The following is a 24,031-nucleotide window of genomic DNA, read 5'->3' as shown; positions in this document are numbered from 1 at the left end:
CATAACCTGTTATCTGTCCAGAAGACTGGAAGTGGATGTGTTTAATAGCCTGGTAACCTTTTCACTATCTGTGTGGTCAGAGACCACACTGAACCCTCTCCCAGATCCTTATCATAAACATGCTTTTCTTAGTCATCTATAGAACTCATCTTTTTGGAAGGTGTCACTTTACAAAGAGTTTCTATGTAGTCTTGTCTAATCTTTATTTAGTCTACTTTGTTCCTCAAGGAGATTTATGTGTACTTTATTGTACACCCAGGATTGAGTTAATTATCACCAGCAAAGTCTTCACCAAATTGTGCTGTGCTTAAATATAACTAAAACAAACTACTTAGGATCAGGCTCCTGAAGTTTGAACCAGCACCAGCTACTGAACTCCGTCTTGCCTCCACAGATGGATACTTGACCATGAAGGTCCAAGAGACTCCTACACTAACTACCTTTTGGGATCCCCCACCCCATGGAATGGGTGACTTCATGACTGTGTGAGCCTCAGGTAAGAGCAGCTTTACTGAGCTGATGCTCCCATTCCTCCATGTCACAAATGATGAGCACCCTACTTGGCTGTCACTCTTTGAAATGAAATGAAAACATTCCAGGTTTTCCTAGTGCTTGTCTGTGAAGACAAGGAAGAACTTGGGTTTTCCTTTAGACCTCTTTCCTTCATGTTTCCTCTTGTCTTTGGTACCCCTGGTCACTTTATTGACATGTCACTCCACAAAAGACTAAGCTCCCTTCTTCCCGTTTTATCACCCTGAAAACTCACAAACACAGACAACTGACCACTGGCTGTTGGGTGGCAAGGTAGTTAGTTACCTTCAGCAGGGTCACTAAGCTGGGCCCTGAACTGATGACCTGGGAATATTGAGTGGAGGAATTTGTGATAGGCAGCTTCCAGGTGTGAGGTGTGCAGGTCCCTTCACTCTATGGATCTGGATTACCTGAAGGCACCCAATGGTGACTGGCTTGTTCACAGGTGGCCTTCTTAAAACTTGCAGGCAGGGAGCCAAACTCAACCCCACAGGTCCCCAGGAGAGAGGAGCCTCTGTTTCCACCAACAGCTTCTGTTTTTTTTTCCTGTTTGGTTCTTTGAGACAGGGTCTCTCACTCGGCAACCCAGGGTGGTCTGGAACTTGTGGCAAGCCTCCAGCCTTAGGTTCTGGAGCACTGTTTTTATTTTTGTTTTGTAAAACATGTGATGGATGGAACCTAGAGTTTCATGCAAGGGCTGTACCCCCAGCCAGTCTTTCTGATCAAGGGGACCCATTGCATGTTCTAGCCCAGACTGCTCCATTTCTAGCTTTTTTTTTTCTTTGTTACACAAACTACCCCAATTGACACACATCTCAGGTAGCAGGAATTCAGTGTGGCAATCAAGGATCTGAACTATACTCCTGGGTAAACACAGTCATTAGAGGCACTGAAATGCCCCAGTCTCTTACAATGTTCAAAGGAAGCCTCGTTCATTTCCAAATTATATAACATACTCCACATGCAGAGGGTTCATCTTCACAGAGCAGAGGAGACAGACACACAACCACATAATAACCACAAAGAACACCCCGGCAAGAAAGTTGTTTTAATTTTGTATTTTAGGAACTGAGAGCTCCGTAAGGAAGTCAAAACAAATGCAACATGCAGAAAGTTAACTAAGGAGGCAAGACAGGAAAACTTTGAAGGGCAAAAAATTAGACACAAAAGCTTTGAATTAAAAGCATATACAGTTACAGATCTGTGTGATATTAGGAGCCAGAAGGCACCAAATGCATCCATCACCATAAAACTTTACTGATTTTGACTGGGGCAATTTAATATCAAACCTAAAGACCTTTCTTCTTGGGTCAACACAGGTTCACATTATGTTCATCCAATGCTTTTATTTTTACTATTAATTTATTATTATGTCATTAATTAATTTGAGACAGGGTCTCCTGTAGCCAGGACTGGCCTCAAACTTGCTGTGTAGTCAAAGGTGACCTTGAACTTCTGATCCTCCTGTGTCCGCCTCCCAAATGCTGAGATTACAGGCTTGGGCCACCATGCTCAGTTTACGTGGTGCTCGGGATGGAGGCCATGGGCTTCCTGAATGCTAGGCAAGCACTTTACCAACTGAGCTGGAGTCCCAGCCTCATCCATTCCATGCTGTTAACTGAGATACAGCTTGTTAAGGCACTCGGCTCTCCTTAGAAGCCACCAATTCTATTCACATCACACCACACACACCACACACACCACACACACACATACACCCCATCCACCTGAAGTCAGAGGTCAAAGAACGGGGATGGCGTGCTGTATTAATGGAGGTACAGTTAGGTGTTTTTTACTGATTGGGGTAGACAGGAAGAGATCAGAACCCCAGCCATACATGTGTTAGAGAAATGATCAGTCTGAAACAGAGTACACATGTGGATCAGCTTCAGGTAACTCTCCTACTCTGCACTCCACTGAGCAGGAGCTCCAACAGAAATACAGATCCTCTGAAGGGCATGAACTGCCTTCCTGGTACAGCAGTGCTCTCTGGTTCAATCAGAGGTTCAGGGGCCTCTGATTGTTCTACCCATCTAAACTCACAAAACTTGAGTTGTGTTGGATTGGGTACGTAGAAGGGTGAGATGAAAGACAAAGCCATATAAAGCAGGGCACACAAAGACAACAGGGCATCTAGACAAACTAAGGTGCTGGAGGTAAGGGAAGAGCTGGGGAACCCCAGCAGGCATTCTATAAAATGGTGATTAGCAAATTGTATGAAAATGTATCAAAACAGTTTTTAAAAGATTTTTAAAAAGACACCCCAGGCTAAGGGTACAGCCCAACACCACACCATGGGGACCAGGGTAAGGAAGGACAATTGGTGACTCTCTAAGAGGATGGAAGGGGTGACAGACACCTTTTACTTTCAGCACTAGAAGGTTTCTCTGGGCTTACATACTTAGACATAGGTCAGTACATCCAAACTTGCACACAGGACATTGTTGTTGGAGTAGAGATTCTTGTTCAGCTAGAGGCCTAAAACGTCACCTGAGTTAACTGCTAGGGCCTCATCTAAGGCTGTCCAGGTCACCTTACAATTAGTGACAGGAAGGAACATTCACACAGCCCAGAACAGGGAGCCCCACCTAACCAGGGGTCTATTGTATATGAAATAGAATAAACTGTGCCAGACATCCATGTATATTTGGGAATGGGGGCAACTTAGGGTCTTACTGTGTTGCCTAAACTGGTCTGGGTCTCCTTGGCTTAGGAGTTCCTCTGATCTCAGCCTCTCCAGTGTCTGGTGGCAGGCATGTGCCTCAGCAGCTGGCTGCTCTACAAACACCAAGAGGACCAGGCAGACAAAGGCCCCTGAGCTTCCAGCTCTCCTTCCATCTCTTACTGCATTTCTGCCTTACTCAAACAGGGTTCCAAAAAACCTACAACACATACAAAGTAAAACTATATAGGAAAAGATGCAAAGTCTGATTCAAAGCCTGACATGATTATTCCAACAGTCACCTGCTCAGGGTTAGCTGGAAGCTTCTGTCCTATTGGGGACCTGTGTCCTTTTATTCTTGCATAAAAATTCCAATTAAAGCCCCAGTTAACAAAAACCTGGAGCAGGGATTGCTGCTGGGCTCCAGGCCTTTCCACTGATCCCACCATGCCCCCAACCTTTTCTGAGCAGAAGGCAGTATTGGGGAGGGGAAAAGGTGGAGTTTCAAAGCCAAAGTTTGGAATTGGTGGAATGATAGAAGTAAACAGTTAGTGTAGGACTTCTCAGAGCCTGTAATACACAGAAGGGCACATAGCTCCCTGGTCATTTGTCTGCATGCCTTGCAGAAGCTTTCAACTGTCTGAGTCCTTAGGGACTTCTGCACACAGTAACTGACTAGATATGCAGATTGCTTATATGAGAGCGATAGAGTGACTCTGAAGCCTTCAGTCCTCAGGCCAGTCTCCCCTCTCCCAGCCTAATGCAGAGGCAGACTGACCAGAACCACAGTGAACTCCAGGTTTAGAGAGAAGGAAGTGCAGAAGAGAAAAAGTGAACTGATAATCTGGGCATGGTAGCGTTTTAGGGTTTCTATTGCTGTGAAGAGACGCCATGACCATGGCAACTCTTATAAAGGAAAACATTTAATTGAGTTGGTGGCTTACAGTGAAGAGATTCTGTCCATTATCATTATTGTGGGACATGGCAGCGTGCAGGAATACATGGTGCTGGAGAGGTAGCTGAGAGTTCTACATCTTGCACAGGCAACAGGAAGTGATCTGAGACACTGGGTCTTATCTTGAGTATATAAGAACCCTCAAAGCCCACCTCCACAATGACACACTTCCTCCAACAAGGCCACATCTACTCCAAATGCCACTTCCTTTGGGGGCCAATTTATTTCTAGCCACCACAGTACCAAATCCTTAAGACCCCAGCTTGGGATGTAGAGGCAGGAGAATCAAGTGTTTAAGGACAGCTTAGGCTACAAGAAACCCTTGTCTCAAAAAAAAAAAAAAAAATCAAATGAGTGAGCTGAGGTTTTGCTCCTGATGAAGTGTTAACAGTGTCTTTCTAACCAGAGGTACAGATCACTAACATCTGCCTGGACTTGAGAGTCTAGTGCTCCCAGAATGGCATTTCTTGGAAATCATCACAAGGCAGCAGGCAGACATTGATGTGTCACTGAGACCAAGAGAAGGAACCATCTCCTGTGGGGCTGGAGAGGCATTACCCTGACGCTGTCCAGTAAGAAATGAGGTATGACAGATGAAAGCACCAAAGAGTCTAACTGAGTATGGTGGCTGTGCCTGTGTTCCCAGCATTCAGAAGGCTGAGGCAGGAGGATCACCGTGAGTTTGATGATAGCTTGGGCTACAGTGTATGACCCTGTTTCAAAGAAAGAAGCAAAGAAATTGAGAAAGAGAATCTTCCCAGCATGGTAAAACCACTTGTCAGCAGCCAAGGACAGTTGCTAGAGCTGGGGAAGGAACTCAGCCACCTTCTTGGTGACCAGCGCACTCATTTGTACAGTGCTCTCAATGGCTGCACCAGTCCAGAGAAATGATTGAAAGTGGTACAGGATTGCGTTTTCATTTCTGAGAAAACAGATGGTAGATTTGGGGAGCTCACTATAGCAGTGACAAGAGGTGGGCAGCTCACACCATAGAATACTGTACAGAAACACCATTGCACCATTTTCTCTACCCTTCTTTCTTAATGACATGCATAGAACTCACAAAGATTACCAGCCAGGAGAGATGACTCTATTCAGGAAAAGAATCGGCTGCTACGGAACCTTCAGCAAGAAAATCAAGAGTCCTGGGGGCCTGCCTGTCAGGGAGCTTGGAGTCCCCATGTCTTAAATGCAGAACAGACATGCGTCCCCTTGCCTGAGACAACCGAATGCAGAATGCAGCTGACTCTCAGAACTTAAGTCCTCTGGACAGGCCTCCCCCAGCCTTTCAGCACGACTTGGGTGTCTGTGCAAAAGCTTCAGCTAAGTTTGGGGAGGCCCAAACCTTAGAGATACTAACTTCACTACAAAATTTTCCATATAACCTGTGAGCCAGCTACTGTTGGAACAGTCACAGGAACTTTCAGGGGTGTGTGGCCCAGGAAGAAGGACTATACAGGTATGAGGGCCCAAGTGTAAGTATTCAAACAAGATAATATGTAAAGTTGTGAAAAGTATTTAATTATTTACCATGATAGCATAAAAATACTAGGAATCAAAAAAGTACAAAAAGCTGCTAGGGAGTAACTGCCGTGCATGTGGCTGCTCTGCCAGAGACTTGGTGTCACTGACCTCGGTCCTGGCGCTTGTCCTTGCTTCTCTTCTTCTTTTCTTCCAGCCTTGGGTTGAGGGCACACACACAGGCTGACACGCCTGCAATGGCATTAGGAAGGTCCGGACCCCTGCTCCACCTGTCGGCTTCATGGTCATACACCTGCACGGCCCTGGAGAAGGCCGTGCTCTCCCAGCTGTAGCCACCCAGGATGTAGATTCGACCCTGCCACACAGCCACGCCCGACTCACTGTTGGCTTGCAGCAGTGGTGCCACACGAGTCCACTGATTGCACTGTGGGCTGTAGGCCTCCACACCCAGCACATCAAAGCGCTCCATGGACTCCATGTGGTCATCACTGCCCCCAATGGAATAGATGCTGTCACCCAGGCTGCACATGCTGTGCCAGCCTCGTGCTGTAGTCATGGGCCGTTTCTCCTCCCACACATCCGTCCGGTGGTCATAGCACAGCAGGTTCTTGCGGTACGGGCCAATCTGGTAGTCATGGCCCCCCGAGATGTACACGAAGTCTTTGTAGATGGTGCCTGCATGGCCATAGGTGAACCTGCAGAGAGGCCAGAGGACAAAAGAGAGCTCAGGGCAGAGCCTGGCCTTATCTGTCTGGGTAGGGGACTTGGGCGCTCTGCCAATGGGTTACAACCTGCTTCTCAGGAGGTCATGAGCGTTGGAGGAGAAAACAGAGCAGGTAAGCCACAGACACCTTACAGATCTGGGCTGTCAATGGACAAGGGCATAGAACACAGGTAATAAGTGGTCCCTGCTGCAGGGAGGGTGCATGGGAGCACTCCATTTTCTGTGCAGTTTTCTATAAGCCTGACTCCTCTAAACGCTATCAAAGTGGAAAAAAGAGACTTGTTTAACTGGGCCTGTGATGTACACCTTTAATCTTAGCATTTAGCTGGGAGATCTCTGTGAGTTCCAGGCCAGCCAGGGCTACAAAATGAGATCTATAAATAAGGGCCTAAAACAATGTCAGAGAGGGTCGGCAAGAAGGCTCAGTGGGTAAAGGTACTTGCTGCCAAGCCTGACAATCTGAGTTTGATCCCTAGAACCTACATGGTGGACGAAGAGGTCAACTCCAGGAGCAAAGACATGAAACCTTGTGTCATGTGGTTTAGACAGCAATCAGGCCTGGAGAGGCTGGGGAATGGAGTTCACAGGAAGAGCCCAGGGCAGGCAGAAAAGATGGGTCAGACCTAGCTCCTGGCTAGCTCCTGGCTTAGGTGGGGTTTGTACAGGCCTGCTATGCCAACAAGGCGATGACTGAAGAAAGCTGGATGGGAAACTCATACATGTGGGTTGTGTACACACTGCCAATGATAACATCATGGACTGTGTTCACACCAACTGAGAGCACAGGAGTTCTCCTTAGAAATAATCCCACTTCCCACATCATTGTCCCAAGACAATGGTGGTGGTGGCACCTGCTCTTAATATGACTACCAGTTTTCTATTGCCTGATAAATGGCAATATGGTGCTCTCTCAGGGAGCCCATCAACAGGCAATCACTTACAACACCAGCCACCTACTCACTCTCTGGCTACCTCTCCACTCACCAGGTTGGTATGGATACCCAGGACCTAGTCATAATGATACAGAGTGTCACCTGCTCACCAACAGTGTCCAGAAATTGCCTCCTGGTTTCAGGAATCCATATTTATTTATCTGAGACAAAGTCTCACATTGTAGCCTATCATGGACTCAAATTCAATCCCCTGCCTCAGCTTCCTGAGTGCTGGGATTATAGGCATGAGCCCCTATGTCAGACTCAACTGTGACTTTATTTTATTTTTATTTTTTTTGTTTGTTTGTTTTTGTTTTTTGAGACAGGGTTTCTCTGTGCAGCTTTGGAGCCTATCCTGGCACTCGCTCTGGAGACAAGGCTGGCCTCGAACTCACAGAGATCCGCCTGCCTCTGCCTCCCGAGTGCTGGGATTAAAGGCGTGCGCCACCAACGCCTGGCTCAACTGTGACTTTAAAACACAGATTCACTCCAATCCCACATACCCTGCTAACTCTGGGGGACCACATTCCCAAGATACCCCTCCCACAGACAGGATGGGTCAGAGTTTGGGTTTAGGTATAGCACAGGAGTGGTAGACAGATGTGTGCAGGTTTGGCAGATCCACAATACAATCCACATTCAGTGCCCCATACCCAGCTTTAGGCCTGGGGAGGTGGGGCACACCACTATCTCTGGGGCACTCCCTGCTTGCTGGAGGCCACATGAGAATGTCACAGAGATGGTGTCTAATTTTCCCCAGAATGTGCTGCAGTACCAATTCTGCAGGTGTGTAACTAAAACACTGGTGGGGTGAGGCCAGTGCCCCTCTGACCTCCTGCCTACATCCAGCCCGGCCTTCTAGTAAGGGACTTATCATCCCTACCCAACACTCACTCTCTGAAGCCCAGGGCCCCTGTCAACTTGGAGGATGATTGTCTTGAGCTGCAACCGCCCTCAGCTCCTCATGGCCTACCCCATTATGGAAAAACCAAGATATTATGAAAACAGAAAGCAAGACTAAACTTTATCTGGTGACAATATCACCTTCCAGCAGTCGGCCTCAAGCCCTCATCACCTTGGCAAGCCAGCCACATAAGTCCAGGAGTTGGTCTTGGGGCTGTAGGTCTCTACAGAAGACAGGGCTCCATTCTCGTTCCGGCCACCAACAGCCACCAGCATGTCTTCAATGGAGGCCAGGTAGAAATCCACACGGCGCTGGTTCATGGATGCCACCTGTGAGGGTGAGACACCTGAAGCTTCCCTTCCCAAGCCCTAGCACCATGTTCTTCAACTGTGTCCACAGAGTCAATGGCCCAGCAGGGCCAGACAGTGGCCAGATGAGCTGGGAAGAAGGGCCTGGACTTACGAAAAATGGGGCACTACTGGTGGGAATTTAGAACTCTGATGCTTCCATCAGACACTCAAATCCTCAAGAGGTGATGGGGCACATCTCCTGAAACTGGTTTGGACACATGGTCAACCTTGTGGACTGGCATTATACAAGAAATTAATGACTTTCTAAAATTGAAAAAAAAATCAGTCTCTGTGCTCTTCTGACCTCCTCAGATACCAGGCATGCATATAGTGCTCACACATACATGCAAGCATAACACTCATACACATAATATCAAATAAATAAATCTATATCAAATTTAAAATTTTAAACAAAACCAGTTTTGCCTTCTTCTCCATCAGGGATTCCAGCTTGCTGAGCAATGCCCTACCACAGCACAATCCGGCTGAATTTCTTTTTTTTTAAATCAATGCTAATCCACTGGTCACAATCCATGTTAACAGAGCAGAAAGTGACTGTGGTGTTTTGAAAGAAAATGGCCCCCAAAGGGAGTGGCACTACTGGGAGGTGTGGCTTTGTTGGAGTAGGTATGGCCTAGTTGGAAGTGTGTCAATGGAAAGGAGGGCTTTGAAGCTTTTTGCTTCAACTTTGCTCATTGTTGCTGGGCGTTGGTGGTGCACACCTTTAATCCCAGCACTCGGGAGGCAGAGGCAGGAGGATTTCTGTGAGTTTGAGACCAGCCTTGTCTCCAGAGTGAGTTTCAGGACAGGCTCCAAAGCAATACAGAGAAACCCTGTCTCAAAAAACCAAAAACCAAACCAAACCAAACCAAACCACTTTAGTCAGTGTCATGGTCTCTTTCCTGCAGGATGTAGGACTCTCAGCTCCTTCTCCAGCACCATGTCTGCCTGCAAACCGCCATATCCCACCATGATGATAGTGGACTAAACCACTAAACTGTAAGCCACCCCCATTAAACCTTTTTTTTTTTTTTTTGTAAGAGTTGCCATGGTCATGGTGTCTCTTCACAGAAATAGAAAATCTAACTAAGAAGCTGATACCAGGGACTGGGGTATTGCTGTGATAGGCCTAACTATGTTTTTGTTTGGAGTAATAGGACTTTGGGAGTGTGGATTAGAAAAGCATGTTTTAACTGCTGCTTAATGGGCCACACTACTAGGAGGGTGGAAGAGAGTGGTGCTGTGTGTGATTTGAAGAACTGTTGGGGGCTCATTCAAGATGTTTCAGAGGAGAAGAATTTTAGTATGTTGTCTATAGATCGTTCTTGTGATATTCTGGTGAAGAAAGTGGCTGCTTTTGTCCTTATCTGACAAGCCTGCCTGAGGCAAAAGTAAGGGTTTTGGATTAATTCAGTTGACAGAGGAAATCTCAAAACAACCTAGTATATCTGTTGTATGGTTATTAGTGGTAACTCTAATGAAGATTTATAATGAAAAGGAGCAAGCCGAGCAGGATAAATTACAAAAACGTAAATTTTGAGGAGAAAAAGAACACTAGGAAGTGGTATGGAGCGAAATCCTGTGTTCAAGGAGATAAAAACATTTGAGGCCAGCCTGTACTACAGAGTAAGTTTCAGGACAGCCAAGTTTAGGCAATGAAAAGCAGAAAGCTGGTGATGATGTAATTGAACAAGGGGGCATGTTCCAGCCCCAGCGAGCAGCGAGCAGCGAGCAGCGAGCAGCAGAACTTGGAGCTTCAGCCACATGGTTCTGACTATAGAGTTAAGGATAGCAGGAAGGGGTTATGATGATGAGGCCAGACATATGTCAGGAGTGTCCCTGAATGGAGGCCTAGAGAGGCTATTGTGTGAAGCCGTTAAGTTGAAGCCTGGATTGCTTTGGAGATGTTGGAGATGCTAGAGCTATGGGATACTTGCTGAGGAGAGCTGCTAACAAGGAGTGAGAGAGAGAAGTATGCTGCAGTCAACAAAGCTGAATGGAGTTGGAGATCTGAGGAGCAAGCACTTTGACATCAGACATGGAGATGAAGATTTTGGAGTTTGCCTAGCTGGTTTTAGGTCTTGCTTTGGTCTAATATTTCTTTACCATGCTCCCTTCCCTACATTTTGGAATGGTAATGTATATCCCGTGCCATTATGAAGTATGTGTTGTGGTTTTTATTTTAATTTTATAGGGGATTATAGTTAAGAGAGTGCCCTGAGACTCAGAAGAGACTTTGGGACTTTGAAACAAGTTTGGGACTGTTATAGACTATGGGGACTTTTGAAGTTGGACTGAATGCATTTTTTTAAAGATTTTATTTATTTATTATGTGTACAGTCTTCTGCCTACATGTCAGCAGAGGGCACCAGATCTCATTCAAGGTGGTTGCTGGGAATTGAACTCAGGACCTCTGGAAGAACAGTCAGTGCTCTTAACCGCTGAGCCATCTCTCCAGCTCCGACTGAATGCATTTTTGCATTACAATATGGCTACAAGTCTTTGGGGGCCAGTGAGTGGAATGTAGTGCTCTAAGGGAAAATGACCCTCAAAGGGAATGGCACTATTAGGAGGTGGGGCTTATTGGAGTAGGTGTGATCTTGCTGGAGGAAGTGTGTCACTGTGGAGGAAGTGTGCCACTGTGGAGGAAGTGTGCCACTGTGGAGGAAGTGTGTCACTGTGGAGGAAGTGTGTCACTGTGGAGGAAGTGTGTCACTGTGGAGGAAGTGTGCCACTGTGGAGGAAGTGTGCCACTGTGGAGGAAGTGTGTCACTGTGGAGGAAGTGTGTCACTGTGGAGGAAGTGTGCCACTGTGGAGGAAGTGTGTCACTGTGGAGGAAGTGTGTCACTGTGGAGGAAGTGTGTCACTGTGGAGGAAGTGTGTCACTGTGGAGGAAGTGTGTCACTGTGGAGGAAGTGTGTCACTGTGGAGGAAGTGTGTCACTGTGGAGGAAGTGTGTCACTGTGGAGGAAGTGTGCCACTGTGGAGGAAGTGTGTCACTGTGGAGGAAGTGTGTCACTGTGGAGGAAGTGTGCCACTGTGGAGGAAGTGTGTCACTGTGGAGGAAGTGTGTCACTGTGGAGGAAGTGTGTCACTGTGGAGGAAGTGTGTCACTGTGGAGGAAGTGTGCCACTGTGGAGGAAGTGTGTCACTGTGGAGGAAGTGTGTCACTGTGGAGGAAGTGTGTCACTGTGGAGGAAGTGTGTCACTGTGGAGGAAGTGTGTCACTGTGGAGGAAGTGTGTCACTGTGGAGGAAGTGTGTCACTGTGGAGGAAGTGTGCCACTGTGGAGGAAGTGTGCCACTGTGGAGGAAGTGTGCCACTGTGGAGGCAGGCTTTGAGGACTCATATATGCTCAAGATACTGCCCTGCTGCATGCAAGACTCAGCTACTACTCCAGCACCACTTCTGCCTGCACGCCGCCACGCTCCCCATCATGATGATGGACTGAACCTCTCAACTGTAAGCCACCTCAATTAAATGTTTCCTGTATAAGAGTTTCCATAGTCGTCGTGTCTCTTCACAGCAATAGAAACCCTAAGACAGTGACACCCCACAGGCAGGTGGGAATTAGAAGCTCTAGCCTTTATAACCAGGAGACCACAGGCCCAACCTCTGTCACCAGCTTTTCAACTTAATGTTGGGCTTCCCAGAGGCCTCACTTAGCTTTTAGGTTTGAAGGGCTTTTTTGCTTTTGCTTTTGTTTTTGAGACAGGATTTCTGTGTAGCCCTTGCTATCCTGAAACTTGCTCTGTAGACCAGGCTGGCCTCCAACTCAGAGATCTACCTGCCTTTGCTTCCTGAGTGTTGGATTAAAGATGTGCGCTGCCCTCCCATGCTCTTGGATAGGTAGGATCAACATAGTAAAAATGGCAATCTTACCAAAAGTACTCTACAGATTCAATGCAATCCCCATCAAAATCCCAGCACAATTCTTCACAGACCTTGAAAGAACAATATTCAACTTCATATGGAAAATCAAAAAACCCAGGATAGCAAAAACAATCCTTCACAATAAAGGATCGATCATCTGGGGGCATCACCATCCCTGACTTCAAGCTCTACTATAGAGATATAGTAATAAAAACAGCTTGATATTGGCATAAAAACAGACAGGTAGACCAATGGAATCAAATCATAGACCCTGATATCAACCCACACACCTATGAACACGCAATTTTTGACCAAGAAGCTGAAAATATAAAATGGAAAAAAGAAAGCATATTTAACAAATGGTGCTGGTATAACTGGCTGTCATCATGTAGAAGATTGCAGATAGATCCGTATCTATCAACTTGCACAAAATTCAAGTTGAAATGGATTAAAGACCTCAATATAAATCCATCCACACTGAACCTCACAGAAGAGAAAGTGGGAAATACATTTGAACACATAGGCACAGGAGACCACTTCCCAATTAGAACACCAGTAGCACAGACTCTGAGAGCAACAATTAATAAATGGGACCTCCTGAAACTGAGATGCTTCTGTAAGCAAAGAACATGCTCCACAAGAAAAAACCGGCTCCCTACAGAATGGAAAAAGATCTTCACCAACCCCACATCTGATGAAGGGCTGATCTCCAAAATATACAAAAAACTCATGAAACTAGACATCAAACTACCAAATAATCCAATTAAAAAATAGGGTACAGATCTAAACAGAGAATTCTCAACAGAACAATCTCAAATGGTGGAAAGACACTTAAGGAAATGCTCAACACCCTTAGTTATCAGGGAAATGCAAATCAAAACTACTCTGAGATTCCATCTTACTCAGATCAGAATGGCAAAGATCAAAACACCAATGACAGCTTATGCTGGAAAAGATGTGGAGAAAGGGGAACACTCCTCCATTGCTGGTGGGAGTGCAACTTGTACAGCTGCTGCGGAAATCAGTAGGGCGATTTCTCAGAAAATTAGAGATCAATCAACCTACCTCAAGACCCTGCAATATCACTGTTGGGCATATACCCAAAGAAGACAGATTCACAACACAAGGACATTTTCTCAACTATGCTCACAGCAGCATTATTCGTAATAGCCAGATCTTGGAAACAACTTAGATGCCCCTCAGTTGAAGAATGGATAAAGAAAATGTGGTATATTTACACAATGGAGTACTACTCATTGATAAGAAATAATGACATCCTAAAATTTGAAAGCAAATGGGCAGAACTAGAAAAAAAAAAATCCTGAGTGAGGTAACCCAAAACCAGAAAGACAAATATAGTATGTACCCACTCAAAAGCGGATACCAGATGTAAGGCAAAGATTGTACCCAGCCTACAATCCACAACCCCAGAGAAACTAGAACCTTCTTCCAGAAACAGATCAAGCAGATGCAGAAATCCACAACTAACCATTGGACCAAGTTCTTAGAGTGCAATAGAATCGAGGAAGGAGCGATAATATGAACAAAAGAGTCAAGACCATGATGGGGAAACCCACAGAAATCAGCTGACCTGAGCTAGTCAGACATCACTGACTCGGGTCTGACAAATGGGGAGCCTGCACAAGACCGAACTAGACTCCCTTAATATAGATGACAATGGTGCCACTAGGACAATATATGAGGCCACTGGCAGTGGGTCCAAGATCTAACACTAATGCACCAACTGACTTAGTGGAGCCCATTCTATATGGAGAGATACCTTGCTTAGTCTAGACACAGGGATGTGAGGGGTGGAGAGCTGCCTTGGTTCTGCCTCAATGAGATGATGGGACAGACTTAGCAGACTTCCTAGAGGAGGCCTTACCCTCTTTGAGGAGCAGATGGGAAGTGGTGGGGGGAGTCAGAGGAGAGGAGGGAGGGGGAATTGAGATTGGAATGTAAAAAGTAAGTTAACTTAAAAATTTTTTAAGTGTGTTATTATTGTGTATATGTGTATGTGGGTGGGGGGGGCATGCATGGCATGACGTGTGTATAGGTCAGGGGGCAACTCTGTGTAGTTGATTCTCTCCTTAGCCATCTTGCTGGCCCAGGTTAGAGTTTTTTTGTTTGTTTTGTTTTCATTTTATTTTATTTTGGTTTTTCAAGATGTAGCCTTGGTGTCCTAGAACTCAAACTATAGACCTGGCTGGCCTCGAACTCACAGAGACCTGCCTGCCTCTGCCTCCCAAGTGCTGGGATTAAAGGATTGTGCACTACCACCTGGCCATACTAAGAGTTTTTTTTTTTTTTAAGATTTTATTTATTTATTATTTTTCAGTTATTTGCATGTATGCTTGCACAACAGAAGAGTGCACCAGATTTCATTACAGATGGTTGTGAGCCACCATGTGGTTGTGAAGGGACCAGCTCCCCATTTCGGCAGCCATGACAGTAACATGTGCTTGCCATAACCTTGCCTTGGTCACTTAGAGGTCAGACGCCTGCCTCGTGACAAGAACCAATCAGAAGCTAGCTGGTGGCGCTATGCTTTACGACCCTGGGTGTACTTTACGGACAAGCGCACAGCAATGACGCACAGAGCATAGCAACCATCCTGGGAGAGCCTAAGGGCCATAACAACCAGTTGGCCCATCAACACAGGGCAAGCCCTCCAAACCTGGAGGACACACCAATCCTGAGCCTGTGCGTACCCCTAGACACTCCCCTTATGCTGCCCTACAAGATCTCTCCGGAGCCCCTAGGAGCTGTCTTTTGCAAGCCATCCACCATGGCGGATGGGTGAAAGACCTGAGCTAACAGGGGGTTAGCTCGTTAAAAAACAATAAAGCCTCATGCAGTTTGCAGCAAGCTCTCGAATCTGCCTGGTGATTGGGGTGACCGAGGTCGTGGCCTGGGACCCCGGATACCTGAGTTTTCCAGGGGGTCTAACAGTTGCTGGGAATTGGACTCAGGTCCTCTGGAAGAGCAGTCAGTGCCCTTAACCTCTGAGCCATCTCTCCAGTCCCCACTATGAGCCTTTTTTTTTTTTTTTTTTTTTTCCCTCTGTGGCTTTTGGAGGCTGTCCTGGATCTAGCTCTTGTAGAACAGGCTGGTCTCGAACTCACAGAGATCCACCTACCTCTGCCTCCCAAATGCTGGGATTAAAGGCGTGCCCCACCAACGCCTGGCCCATGCTAAGAGTTTTAACCATAGAATTGAAAGGCCATCTGGAATCCACTTTGGTTTTATTTCTGCAACAAGGTCTGACCTGGAATCACCATGTAGTACAAGTTGCCTTCAGACTTGTGGCAATCCTCCTGCTTCAGCCTCCTAAATCCTGGGATTACAGGTGTGAACCGCCATGCTTGGCTGGTGTTAAATTCAGCAAACCCTGAGGCATGAGTCACACAGAGGTGTGAGCATAAAGATGGATTTCAGTGGGTGGCAGGCAGTCCAGAGAGGTGACTGTAGAAGGGGACACTTCACTTCAGCCACACATAGCCAATTAACTCAGGCTGCCTTCCTCATAGGCCTACAAGCCACAAGCATATCCACAGTGGAATGTGAAGTTCTTCAGCCTTCACTAGCTCAGTGTGGAGGTTCGAATAAGAATGGCCCCCATAGGCTCACATACTTGCATGCAAAATCCCCAGTTGGTGGACTGTTTGGGAAAGATTAGGAGGTGTGGCCTTGTTGGAGGAGGTATGTCTTTGGAATGAGCTTGGGGGTTTCAAAATCCCTTGCCAGGCCCAGTCTCTCAAGCTGCTGCCTGTGGACCAAAATGTAAAGCTCTCAGCTACTGCTCTAGCACCATGCCTGTCTGCTTTTGGCTATAATGATAATGGACTAACTCTCTGAAACTGTCATCAAGCCCCCAATCACATGCTTTCTTTAAAATTTATTTATGCTGGGTGGTGGTGGCCCACACCTTTAATCCCAGCACTGGGGAGGCAGAGGCAGGTGGATCTCTGTTGTGAGTTTGAGACCAGCCTGGTCTACAAGAGCTAGTTCCAGGACAGCGTCCAAAGCCACAGAGAAACCCTGCCTTGAAAAACCAAAAATAAATAAATAAATATAAAACTTATTCATTTTATATCATATGTATGGGTGCTTTGCCTGCATATATGTATGTGTATGTCTTTTGCTCATGCAGACCAGAAGACCTCAGATCCCCTGGAACTGGAGTCGTGGATGTTCATGAGCCATATGCGAGTGCTGGGAACTGAACTCTGGTTCTCTGCAAGAGCAACAAGTGCTCTTAATACACCGAGCCCTTTCTCCAGCCCTAAATGCTTTCTTTTGTAAGAGTTGCCTTGGTCTTGGTGTCTCTTCCTGGCAACAGGACAGTAACTAATACACTCTGCTAGGGTGCGCTAACAGGACTGATGTGCGGGCTCCATACCGGCCCTAGGTTCCATGGAGCGTTTTGGCTTCCTCAGCATTACTTCCCAAACCTTTCCACAAGAGAAGCCCAGCAGAGGCTCTAAGGCATGGGGCTCCTTGCTTGGCTGAGCCCTGTCATGGAGCCTGGAGCAGCTACTGACACTTAATTATCTATTAGTTACAATTAGATTGAAAATGTGCGCTGGCCACATTTCATGCTCTCAATGGCCACATAGGGCCAGTGGCCACTGTGTTGGAAACAGGACAAACACAGAATCTTCCATCGGGTTAGAAAGTTCTATTGAAGAATGCTGCTTTGGGCAACAGCCAGCCCTTCAGATGGTGGTTGCTTGTCCTTCCCTGACCCCTACCCTGGTGTAGGTATAGGGAGGGCAGCAATGATATGGCCCATCATTTTATCATCACAACTCTCTCAGAAGCAGGGCAGTCATCAAGGTCCCCAAACAGGAAGTGAGGTTAGGGAGCTGCAAAGAGGGAGGCCTCAAGAGTAATGAATTAATTTGCTTTAATCTCACCTTAATCCACTGTTTACGGCGGGGGTCATACCTATAAAGAAGGTTGGAGGCTGCATCCCCTCCGTTGTCTCTTGAGAAGCTGCCACCAGCAATGAAGATGAAGCCCCCCAGCACAGCAACGCAGTGGTGGCTCCGGCGGGCTGGCAGGGATGTCTCTTTCACCCACTGTTCACTCTTGGTGTCTAGATAGCAGGTGTCATCGCTCAGCTCCAGACACCGCTCGGAGACCTCACCGCCCACGAAGAGCAAGCACTCCTCAGAGCGCAGCACTGTTCGCTTCGTCTGCAGGACAGGCTGTGCCACCAGGCTGTTATGGTAGTGTAAGGCCTCTTCCAAGAAGCCCTCGCAGTTGGCCTCACTGGGCAACAGTGAGCACATGGCCAGCTTCACACGCTGGAGCAGGATGTCCTCAGGGAAGAGGGGAAAGCGGATGTTTTCGAGCACACGGCAGATATGCACCTCACGCTCTGGCTGCTGAGTGAGCCACTGCAGAGCCGCCTGCAGCAGGTCATACTCCCACTTGTGCTGTATCTGGCCACTGCTCAGGTAGACGCACAGCTTCTGCACAGAGACGGTCTGCAGGAAGTCAGGTGTGAAGGACAGTGTGCTGAAGTGGTTCAGTACAAATCTGTCGATGAAGGCATCCAGCCGCTTGAGGCTGTAGATGGAGGCCAGCTCCTGCAGGTATAGGTAGTTGTCCTCACTCACCTCCTGCTCCAGGTACTCGCAGCAGAAGTCCACCACTGTCCAGATCTGCAGCAGGTGCGCTGTTTCCAGGATGTAGTCAATGTTGTTGCCGTCTAGCTCCAGCTCACTGCTGTAGAGGAAGTCCACCACAGCCTTGAGCCCCACATAGGAGGTACCAACCAGCTCTACCTCCTTCTGGAAAGCCTCACGCATGCCCAGCGTGAACATGGAGTTGAAGTAGTCGCTACACACAGCTAGAAGGTTGCGGTGGGCAGGCACTTGCTGCTCTTCGACCACAAGGACCACGTCACAGAAGAGGCCATGTAGCCGCTGCTCATTCAGCCGCTGCAGCACTGTGGTGGAATGGTCAGCCCAGTGGTACACCTGCACGAGAAGGCACATCAGGAGGGAAAGCACAGGCCTGCTGTCTGTACATGGCCTGCAGGGACCACAATCAGCCGAGAGATAACAGCAATCGTTATAAGATGGCATAAGAGCCACTGAAGTAAATCCAGAACATCACAGGTGCTTCTGAGAGTATGTGTCTCCTTCCTTCTTGCCCTCCCTCCTGAAATATTTTAAAAATTTGGCTGGGTATGGTGGCATATGTCTATAAACTTAGCACTCAGAGGCAGAGGTAGGTGGGACTCTGTGAGGTCAAGGCCTGTCTTGGTCTACCTAGGAAGTTCCAGGCCAGCCAGGACTCCATAGAGAGACAGTGTCTCAAATAAAATGAAACAGAGTAAAACATTTATTAACACGTGTACATGCATGCACCAGTGTGAATGTGGGAGAGAGGACAGCTTTTCTTCCATCTTGTACATTCTAGGCAGGGAACTCAGGTTGTCTGTCAGACTTGAGCAGCAAGTGACTTTATATGTTGAGTCATCTAGCCAGCCCTGCTATATATAATTCCTAGAAATTGTCTGCTTGGCAGATCTCTGTGAGTTCGAGGCCAGCCTGCTCCACAAAGTGAGTTCAGGACAGCCAGGGCTACGTAGAAAAACCCTGTCTTGAAAAAGCAGAAACAAAATCAGCAAAAGAAACTGGAGTCTAAGAACTTACTTTCTTCTGTCTTCTCTTCTTTCTCTCCTTTCTTCCTTCTTCTAGGTCATGATATTTTGTAAATGTTTTTCCATCAGAAAAGTGGTGCTGCCCCCCCCCACACACACACTTAAAATCAGATGGACCAAAGTTAGAACTCCAGCTCTGCATCCTGCTGGCTGTGTGGTCTCAGGTTAGCCATGGACTCACTTTCTCATCCGACAAAATGAGCACGTTTATCATTTAGATGTAGAGAATCAATGAGATAGCCCAGCAGGCACTTGAGTAGGCTACTGTACTTGAGGCTCTCAGGGGACCTAAACCCTCTCCACCCCATGTCCTCGGCTCAGTTTCAGGAGCCTACAGTCGTCACTACCTATCTGATGCACGTTTTCACTCTCAGATGCTAGGCTGAGAACCCAGGGACACAACTGTAGGAATGCTGTCTTTCTCAGGCCAGCCATTTTTGTTGGTGTTCCTTGAATGGACCAGCTGTTTGTTTTTAGCCCATTTTCCTTATGTTTTCTTCTTGTCCTCCTCCTCCTCTCCCTTCCTCCTCCTCTTGTGGACAGCCTCCTCACCCAGCCCTTCCCTCCTCTTGCTACATAGCTGAGGGTAATCTTTAATTCTTATCCTTCTGCCTCTACTTCCTCAGGGCTAGCATTACAGGTGTGTTCCACTATACCCTGTATATACAATGTTGGGGGCCGAACCCAGGGTTTCACACATTCCAGGCCAGTCAAGCATTCTCCCAACTGCGTTCCATCACCAACCCTTGTATTTATTTCTTTTTTTTCTTACTTTTAAAAAATATTATTGCTATTATATTTGTTTACTTAGTTTTATTTTGGGGGCGGGTAGTCCATGTGTGCTACTGTTTACATGTACAGGTCAGAGGATAACTTGCATGAAGTGGTTCTCTCCTTTTATCACATGAATCTCAGAATTTGAACTCAGGTTGTCAGGTTTTGTTGCAAATGCCTTTACCTGCTGAGCCATCTCACCAGCCCTATTTTGTTTTTGTTGTTTGTTTTTTTTCTCAGACAGGGTCTCTCCATAGCCCTGGCTGTCCTTGAACTCACTTTGTAGACTGGCCTCAAACTCAGAGATTCACCTGTCTCTCCTGAGATTAAAGGTGTGTGTCACCCCTCTCCTACACACACACACACACACACACACACACACACACACACACACACACACACACACACACACAGAGGCTGTGTTTTGAGAGAGGATTTTGTACAGGCAGGGCTAGCCCTAAACTCAAGGTTGTCTTCTTGCCTCAACCTTTAAGTGCTGAGATTACAGATGTGCACCATGCCCAGCTGGGCAATGGCCATTCTCCCTGGACTCTTTCCTGACTTACTGAGGGTGATTCTAATGAAACCAGCCTGATGTGAGATGGTGGTCAGAACCTAGGGAGTCCATACTTGTTCATTCTTGGGGTCCCAGGGAGTTGAACACAAATAGGGAAGAGATCCCTGGGTCTTAATACCAGGAAAGGAGTCCTACTTTAAGGTCAGAGGCTGGGCTCTCCATGAGACTCACTGTAGTTGGTGAGCCAATGAAGGTAGAAGTCCCATGGCTCTTCTGTCCCACTCCTCATGGTGATATGTAGAGTAGAGGGAACTATATGCTGCAGCTCCTCTGCAAACCCACATGTGGACACAGTTAAGGACACATCAGCTAGAAGCCAGAGGCAGCCGGGCATCGGTGGAGCATGCCTTCAATCCCAGCACTCGGGAAGCAGAGGCAGGCAGATCTCTGTGAGTTCGAGGCCAGCCTGGTCTCCAAAGCGAGTGCCAGAATAGGCTCCAAAGCTATACAGAGAAACTCTGTCTCGAAAACCACAAAAAAAAAAAAAAAAAAAAAAAAAAAAGAAGAAGCCAGAGGCAGTCAGAATCAATACAATGGGTGGGGAGGGATTGCTCACGTACCTTTGAAGATTCGCTGATTTTGTATGGCCGAGACACTCGAATCTGCTTGCTTGCTTCCATTGTAATTTCAAACCTACAATGAGAAAAGCATTCCTGAGCACGCAGCATTAACTCCAGGTTGGTTATTAACTGCAGGCTCTGTTGGCAGACACCATTGTCAGCAAATAAAGAAACCATCCCATGAAGGGGAGTAAGGGAGAACAAGCTGCTGTGTGGAAAATCAGGCTGTTGTAAACTGCTTAGTGTAATAACTGAGTTTGCAGAGGGAATTGAAGGAATGGAAACAGACAGCCCTCAACAACAAGAGTAGACTACATTGATCTGAAGGGTGTCTCAAGACCTGGTGCACAGGATGGCACATAGTGCAAGTCTAAGTGTATGTGGAGGTTGTTTTTTAAAATAAGTTGTTTTATTTGGGAAGTGTTGGGCAGAAGATAGGCCAGTTGCTTTTTTTCAGGACCTTGGGTATCTGTGTGGGTACCAGAGTTCCTCAAACTCTGAGCCCATTTTATGGTTTTGGCTGGGAACAAGGGGGCAACTTCCTTTATTTACATTTAATTCCTGTCCCTTTAGCATCTAAAGTCTGGCACCTCACAGCATTTAGTCTGTGCCCCATGCTCATGCTTTTTCTCCTTAACTTTCATTTAATTTCTTCATTTTGTGAAAGTCTGGAAGAGTTAAATCCTTTTTTTCCATCTTATGGGACCCAGGGATTGAACTCAGGTTGTCAGGCTTGGTGGCAAACACCTTTATCCACTTGGACATCTCAATGGGCTCAACACCCATCTTTTGATGTTTAATCTAAACTCTATGTTTTGGCTATGGCAGAATTTTCATGTTTCATGACAGTCGTCGCTTTGGAGTCTGGACTATATCATGGATCCAAGCTAAGGAACTTCTACTTGCTCCCTTACTTAACTCCTGCCACACAACAGCCCTGCTAATGTCCCATTTTATAGAAGAAGACATTTAAAACTGTCATAATGCTAGTTAATGTCTGACCACCAAACCTGGGCCCTCCACCTCAGTATAGGAAACAAGGCTCAGACTTGACCAGGGTCATACTTTCAAATTCTCAAGAGGAAGTGGAGGGTGAGAGGCAGTTGTGACTAATGGGCCCAAACTCTGCTTTGGGAGCCGTCCTGAGGGTTTCTGTGAGTCTTCATTAATCTTCTTCCATATTACCCCATGAGACCATCCCTATGCTGTTCTTGATTTAAAAATGAGGTAATCACAGAGGTAAGAAATAAACCACACAACATCCCACAGTTAGGAGGATGTGGCAGGGCTGGCATGAAGACCCAAGAGGCCTCCTTGTCTCTCTGCACTCCAAAGCTCTATTGTCCAGTTACAGTATGGGGAAGAATCCACAAACATGAGCAGTCCTGCTGTGCTGACCTTTCTGATCAAATCTACAGATGTGACGCATGATGTTTCTACCTGCATTAAAATGCCAAGCAACTTGTGAACTCCTGGGAACCAGGCTTTGGGGGACTTGGAAGACCAGGAGGGCACTGGCAGGGGACTCACAGGAAAGGTAAACCTGTTGGGTTAAACTTAATTTGACTCAGAAATTCAGCCCAGCTTGCTTCCCCAACTGTGGTCAGGAACATTCTGCATGCTTAGAGTCTACTGCAACTCCCCGCCCCTATATGTTGGGGGGTGGAGGGTAATGAGGGAGAGGCAGGGGGACATGCTGACAAAGGAACCACTGCAAACAGCCCAGAGTCAACACCTGAAACTTCCCTACCCTCAACCCCCTGAAATAAGCTTGCCCCAAGGTGCCCACAGAGAACCCAACCTCCATCCATCCTTTGGGAAGGTTGGAATGGTGCAGTCATTCGATGGTCTAGTTAACAGCCCGTAAAAACAGCCAGTCTCACTACTCTACACTCATTTTCCTTACAAAACCAACTTGGGCATAACACATATACTGGGATTGGGGTTCCAAGAAGAAATTTTCCCCAGTTCTGCTGAGTCCACAAGAATCATTTTGTTACCTATTGAACAAAGAGTCTTTGCTAAAACAGAACAATGTGATAAGAAGTCAGCAGCACAGTTACAAGATAAGCAGGGAGAGAGGGGGCTCCAGTGTTCCCATGGAGGCAGAAATTCTGTTCGACTCTCCCTGGGAAAGAAGAGACAAGTAGATCTTTCAGAGAAAACTAGTAACTTTGTGACTAAGCTGTACCCATACAGGAACTCTCTGACTGTCCCCGGGTTGCTGGAGGCCCAGAGAGAAGGGAAGCAGTTCAGCCACCAAACGGCATCTAGTTAACTGCATACCCCTGACTCCCTGGGTTCACCTTGGCCGGCTGAGACTGGGCACCATTGTTCCCACAGTGAGAAAACCACACCGTGGCTGGGCAGGTGGTTGAGGGGCCCGCCCAAGGTCACAGAGAGGAAAACATAGATACCCTCTCTGCCCATCTACTTAGGGCGGCCAGCCACGTCTCTGGTTCCTCACAGTCTGGGAGCATTCTTTTCTAGGCCAAGGGATCCAGAGAGATCGTGCCAGTGCCGGGCTCGCCTTATTCTCTGGGACCGTATCTGTGGCCCCTAGATGAGTCCTGGGCTACGTGCAAGCAGGTGAGGTGACGGTGCAGAGACCCCGCCCGGGGTCCAGCACGCAGCCCAGGCTGCACTCACCGTCCCGGGTCCCGCCCGGCAGGCGCTGAGGCGCTGAGGGAGGCGTGGGCCGCACTTGTGCACCCCCGGGCCCGAATCGCGCCCGCTTGCAAGCCGCTACCAGAGCAGCGTGAGCTGTGGGGCTACGGGGCCCTCCCGAAGCACAGCCATCCCTCTGCAAGGAAGTGCGAGCCCGTTCAGTCAATGGCGGCTGAGGGGCGGGGCAGGAAGGCGGGACCAGAGGCGGGGTCTGCAGGGTGGAGGGCGGAGCGACGTCTGAGGGGCGGGTCTGTTGGAAGCTAACAGGCGGGGGGTGGAGCGTAGTTTAGGGGCGTGGCCTGAGGAGGCTGGTAGGCAGGAGGGCGGAGCCCAGTTTTAGGGGGCGGGGTCTGTGGGCGG

At 47.5% G+C, this 24,031-nt stretch overlaps 1 protein-coding gene across 1 annotated transcript; it reads right to left on the bottom strand.

The window, feature by feature from the left end:
- Positions 1-1,560: 1,560 nt before the first annotated feature.
- Positions 1,561-23,847, bottom strand: Klhl36 (kelch like family member 36). Its single transcript, XM_027410745.2, has 5 exons — positions 23,654-23,847; positions 21,005-21,077; positions 17,334-18,404; positions 8,362-8,519; positions 1,561-6,325 (listed from the first exon to the last, which is right to left on the bottom strand). Exons 2-5 carry the CDS (start codon positions 21,062-21,064, stop codon positions 5,773-5,775), a joined length of 1,842 nt encoding a protein of 613 aa, XP_027266546.1. The 5' UTR covers positions 21,065-21,077; positions 23,654-23,847; the 3' UTR covers positions 1,561-5,772.
- Positions 23,848-24,031: the final 184 nt, after the last annotated feature.

The sequence above is a fragment of the Cricetulus griseus genome, chromosome 3 (genome assembly GCF_003668045.3).
Source record: "Cricetulus griseus strain 17A/GY chromosome 3, alternate assembly CriGri-PICRH-1.0, whole genome shotgun sequence".
Classification (NCBI taxonomy): domain Eukaryota; kingdom Metazoa; phylum Chordata; class Mammalia; order Rodentia; family Cricetidae; genus Cricetulus; species Cricetulus griseus.
This window is presented reverse-complemented; position numbering and strand designations above follow the sequence as displayed.